At 38.9% G+C, this 5,499-nt stretch overlaps 1 protein-coding gene across 2 annotated transcripts; it reads right to left on the bottom strand.

Moving 5' to 3' along the window:
- On the bottom strand, window positions 1,510–4,198 carry LOC110432334. 2 transcript variants are annotated; one of them, XM_021452522.1, is made up of 5 exons: window positions 3,671–4,198; window positions 3,090–3,252; window positions 2,917–2,983; window positions 2,602–2,833; window positions 1,510–2,413 (listed from the first exon to the last, which is right to left on the bottom strand). In XM_021452522.1, the coding sequence occupies exons 1-5, from the start codon at window positions 3,757–3,759 to the stop codon at window positions 2,203–2,205; spliced, it is 762 nt and encodes a 253-aa protein (XP_021308197.1). In that variant the 5' UTR covers window positions 3,760–4,198; the 3' UTR covers window positions 1,510–2,202. The 2 variants fall into 2 exon arrangements, with proteins under 2 accessions (XP_021308197.1, XP_021308198.1); XM_021452523.1 differs by having other exon boundaries at window positions 3,090–3,247; window positions 3,671–4,197.

Genomic DNA, 5,499 nt, shown 5'->3' with positions numbered 1-5,499 from the left:
CAAGGGTGGACATTTGCACTTCTTCATCGGCTCACGGTCTGTGCGGTCCATACGAGACTCCGGATTAGCGTCCGTTTGGGGGGCAGGAGTTCGGGTGAGGATTGGCTTAGAGGGAATTTGGTCGGTGCAGAGTCGCAGCAACTAGCCGGCTCCTTCGGAGGCTCGGAGCTATCGTTAGGAGGCATAATTGCGAACCATATGTCTAGGAGGCAGAGTCGCGAGCCAGCGCACGGAACGACTCAACTTGGCCACGTGTCCTAATCTGAGTGGTCGTCCGTACCACGCGCTGGTGTGGACGGTCCCTACTCAATTTTTTTCCCAAGTTGCCGGTTGTGGAAGATGGGGAAGAACTATTTCTAGTTTCAAAGTTCAATAGAGAGAAAAATCTGACTTTTGTGATAGTTAAGAAAGACAAAAAAAAAATAGACTTTTTCCTTTTCGGTTCACTCAATGACGATTTTTGCCATTACCGCCACCTCCGAGCAGAAGCCCAGACTTTCCTCTCCTTCCTCTGCCTTATAATAAAAGCAACGGTGGCCTCCTGCTGTGGGCCATGGCCCACAGGCGTCACGTCGGCCCACTGTAATGTAACGAGCAGGCCTACCTTTCATCTTGTTAAAAGCCCACACTGTATAGAAACTGCATCTACAATAAAAAAAGGCCCATTCTTGTCCAACCGCTGTCCTCTCAATGCCCCTTCCAGCATAGGATGGAAATGAGAATGGAGCGAGAATGGGCCGACCCGCCCATGACCTTGCACCAATCTTGTGGGGCCTCAAAAATCAAGTCGTCACGGATCAACCCATTATTATACTCTATTTAAAGGTTATATTCCCCTCAAAAAAAATTAAAGGTTATATGGCCTCTTTAGTCCAATGAATAATATAAGTCACCCAAATATTTCTCTATTATCATAGGCCATAAATAAATACTATCAACCTATCAACCCTTTTAGAAAAGATAAGATGATTTCCTCAAAAAAAAAAAAAATGCAAGACTGAAATGTACTATGATGTCATATGAAGGTTATTAGTAATACATCAGATTAATTAACTTTGTAAGTGAACCATGATTCTAATTTCACCTCAAAAAAATGATATTTCTCAAGCTACTTCTAAGCATAGACGTGCTTACAGATTATGATCAACCATGCTTATTTAGAACAAAAAAGTAAAAGACCTTCCCCTTTTCAGTTTTCATCTCCCTTTTGCAAAAGGCCTTGTTTAGATCCAAAAAATTTTGAAATTTTAACACTATAGCATTTTCGTTTTTATTTGACTAACATTGTCTAATCAGAGAGTAACTAGACTTCAAAGATTCATCTCGCGATTTAAAAGCAAACTGTACAATTAGTTTTTGTTTTCATCTATATTTAATGCTCCACGCATATGCCGCAAAATTCAATTTTACAAGAAATCTTGAAAAGTTTTTAGTTTTTTGGGTGAACTAAACGAGGCCTAAATTAAGAAAACGATATACAGTACGTAGTAGGATCAAAGAAAGATCTCGTTGAAGCAGAGGAAATGTTACATTGCCACAAATCCAACTATATCCATACACTTCGTTAAACATCGCAGATGCACAGCTGCTTTATTTGTAGCAGATGATTTTGTAAGTACTTTATACAAGACATTTACTTCTCATGCCATGACCTGTGTCAAGTACTAGGAGGTATGACTGAATATAAACAGAGATACAGTATTGTTTCTTCATTCAGTTCAATCAATTTGATAACACAACCAGAGTGTACCTTTACCTGCTCTTGTAGTTCCAAATAAACACTTGGTATATTGCAAAATGATAAAATGTAATAACCTGTGTCAATAATCAATGCTTGGCTAAAAAAAAATTAGTTCATGTCAGGATGCACTTGCTTGGTACAATTAAAACAATACGTTAATGAAAATGAACAGAAAATGGAGTAGCTTCATTCGCAGAACCCTATAAAAAAAGGAGATAGGGATCCAAATTAAGAGATTCTTTTGTCTACCATGATGTAGGTACGGTAGAAAGAATTGAAAAGGTATTCACTTGACAATACAATGGATACCTCCTAACAATTTTATTCATGGTTGCATTAATGTTACATTAGTACCCTGTGAGTAAATACACATGCATGTGGTCAAAGTGAAGTGAGGGCCATTCATCTATGGATTTCATCTGCTTTTGCAATTTACACATATGATGTATGTTGCTTCCGCATTATAGTAGATAATCATAATAGAAAAAGAAAATACTATCAGGAAGTATTAGGGGCAAGCTGTCAATATAACTATAGAAATGCCTCACGTTTTCTCTTTCTAAATGTGCAGGGTCAATGACATCATTGTAATTTGTAAGCACCCAAAGGTCTCTTGAGCGGATTCTTTTGAGGCTTCCTCGGCAGAAAGGGCAAGACTCTGATCTTTTATACCTATACCAACAATAATATAACATGAAGCAAAGCTATCAATAGAAGGCAACAAAAGTTATAACAACACATGGACATACATTGTATTATTAAATAACTAAAATGTAGTGATATAATTAGACTCAGAATCCAAATTGCATAAGCCTGTTCAAATTTGCATACAGAATATAAAAATTATGAAAGGTAATTACCAGTCTCTATAGCACTTTATGCACATTGCATGACTGCAATTAGGCAGGACCATCTTGGTGCATGCCTCCATGCAAATCCCGCATTCGTCCTCCCTTTCAAGGTCTTTACCAGAAATCTTTTTCCAATCCTCCATCCTCCTCCTACTCACTATATCTTTGCATCGACCCTTCCCTTTCAGGTCCCTCTCAATCAAACTACTCTCAAGCTGCTGCAGAATAGGATAGATAATTGCTGCAATGCAAGAAGCTTATGAGAATTAGTCCAAAGCAGATTGAAGTGGAGGTTACGAAGTGCCCATGTGGGCTAGAGATTACCATAGAATTCCCTCAGGCTTGCCCGCCTTTCATATGTCGACACCGAGCTATCTCCATCAGCGTAAACCTGCATGAACGAAGTATAAAGATTTTAATGCTTGAAATTCAGGTCTCCTGTTCAGAAAAACAAATATAAGAGGTCCAAATTCCAAAACTCCATACTGCAGTTTTACCTTGCATATGAGAATATGAAACAGTCCCAAATAGCTGGGAAGAGCATAACAGCAGCCGCAGTCCAGCCATTGGATGAAGTACAAGAAGAACGGAGCCAGGGAGCTGAACGACAGCCTCATCTGCACGCATGCTCCACCATAATTCCTCTGAACTGCATCTGCCCTAGAATTTGCAAACCAGCAGTAAGTTGAAACCGTCCAACCTAATAACCAATCATCACAGCAGCATTGAAACACACATAGGGGAGAAAAATTGTTATTCCAAAGCAGCATTCTTCAGAAATGCAATGGATTATGGCTGGCCAACATACCGATTATGTTTTTTTTCCCTAATTCCTAGCATAACCGCAGGTGAACTCCCTGAATTACTCTATTCGTTGATCAATTGGAGTGAATTTACAAAGTTAGTACCCTACGCTGGGAGTCGACAAAGTACGGCCTTTTTTCCAAACTGGGCACTTTCCCCAATTTCAGCGCACAAATTACGGTTATAAGAAAAATCTAATCCAAGGCGCAACCGAGGCGAGAAATGCCCAAAATAGCGCACAATCCAGGGCGGGGTCAGAGGTAAAGATGCTTACATGGCGTTAGCGTGGTGGATGTCTGCCTCTAGGGCTTTCAGGGGGCCTCTCAGCGGGAGCTGCCGCCCCAGCTCGCCCCGCTGCGCCATGGACAGGCCGCCGCCGTCCAAGAACCCGATTTCTCGATCCTAGTCAGTTGCCGGCCCCCAGCGCCAATAGACTGTGCCAGCTGTCTTCCTTCCTTCTCCTCCCTGGGGTAGAGACTAGAGAGGGAAAGCTCGGAGCTTTCCGTCTGGGTGGGAGGAGAGAGAGAGAGAGAGAGAGGGTCAAGAAAAGCGGTGAAGGGAGAGAGGACGGAGGAGAAGATGAAGAAGAAGCTTGTGGAGACGGAAAGACCGATGGATGGACTTTGGGGGACCCCTTTTGGATTGTTCGTACTTTTTGTATGTGCAAAATCGTTTGCTTTGTACGATTATAATAATCTCATCTGTTGATGGGTCGCGCAGAGGCAGCGATTACGGCCTAGAATCGCGTGATTTCTAGTATTATCCAATTCATTGCGGAGACCGTAAAGGCCGTTTTCATCAACAGATTTGGTGGCTGTGTGGGAGAGAGAGAGAGAAATGGGAGAGGAAGAGATAATAAATCATAAATGGGAGGAGAAAAAATAAAAAAATATATTAAAGGAGCAATAAAGGAAGAAAAGAAAAAAGAAAGAGAAAAAAGGACATAATGGGCATTTCATGTATTTTATTTACTACGAGAAGTTATTTTACCAAATATTTTTCTAATTTGTGAAGTTAGAGCTAGAAAAAGTTGTTGTATCATAAAAGTCAGCTAAAGTAGTTTTAGCTAGAGTTGGAGTTATACCAAATGGCTTCTTTTGTTTTGAGAACTACATAGGATTAGACTTTACTATTATGGCTTTCAAAAGTACTATATGCTTACAACCGAGACACTTCGAAAGAGCAAGAAATCCATACAAGTAGGATAGAGAAAATAACAATTGGCAATAATAGCTAAGTGGTGATCAATAAATAAAACCTTGTGATTTTGGATTGATCCACAATTTTTTTTAGTAGTTCTGAGGATGTTTCCACAATCTTCTACTGTTTTAATGTCAATAAATAGAAAAAAATATGAAACAGATTGATTTGATTGAAAAAATAGGAGACAGAAAACCAGCAAGCGAGGACTTTGGCGGCGCCCTACCTAGATTGATGAATTGAAAAGTATATAAGATTAAGTTCAAGTACAATACCTATGAATCTTGTACGTCTAAAAAGTTATTTGATTTATTGTAATTTTTAAAATGCATGTCTAGGTTTTAGAAGATGAAATAGTTGGGGCAGTCCCAATAGTTTCTATACCTATTAATTTCTATAGACACTATGTATATAGAAACTGTGATCCCAATGGATAGTTTCTATAGAATAATTTTTGATCCAATCATATTCATTCTCTCTCTATTCTCAACCAATCGTATCACTTCATGTCTTGAAATCTGGTGTAGGCATGATTTCTAACTTAGACCCAGTTTCTATAATTTTTACTCTCTCTTTAATAACTACCTTGCCACATTAGCAAAATGCTTATGTGGCACTACAATTAATGTCTATAGAAACTATGATAGTTTCTGCAATTGGAGTGCTCTTACTAAGCATACTTTAGTAAAGACTTTTTTGAAGTCATTTCTATATACATTCTAAGACTTTCTCTTAATAACATACAAATGATGTTAGTAAGAAACTTTAAATTGACTCTCTTGGTTTTAGAAGATGAAATATTTTCAAAGGAAAGAAACATGAACAACTACTAAGCATAGTTTAGTTTTGAAATTTTGAAGTAATATCCAAAAACTTCTAAGAGTTGCTCTTAACATACAAAAA

The sequence above is a fragment of the Sorghum bicolor genome, chromosome 2 (genome assembly GCF_000003195.3).
Source record: "Sorghum bicolor cultivar BTx623 chromosome 2, Sorghum_bicolor_NCBIv3, whole genome shotgun sequence".
Taxonomy (NCBI): Eukaryota; Viridiplantae; Streptophyta; class Magnoliopsida; order Poales; family Poaceae; genus Sorghum; species Sorghum bicolor.
Note: the sequence above shows the minus strand (reverse complement) of the source record. Positions and strands in the feature narration are given on the sequence as shown.

What these genes read in the sequence shown, in the direction of transcription:
- LOC110432334 (XM_021452522.1), bottom strand. Translation starts at nt 3,759, where the DNA reads ATGGCGCAGCGGGGCGAGCTGGGGCGGCAGCTCCCGCTGAGAGGCCCC. An exon ending in TTCATATTCTCATATGCAAG is followed by an intron (nt 2,984 to 3,089) that starts GTAAAACTGCAG and finishes TCGTTCATGCAG; the next exon opens with GTTTACGCTGATGGAGATAG. An exon ending in ATAAAGTGCTATAGAGACTG is followed by an intron (nt 2,414 to 2,601) that starts GTAATTACCTTT and finishes TTGTTGGTATAG; the next exon opens with GTATAAAAGATCAGAGTCTT.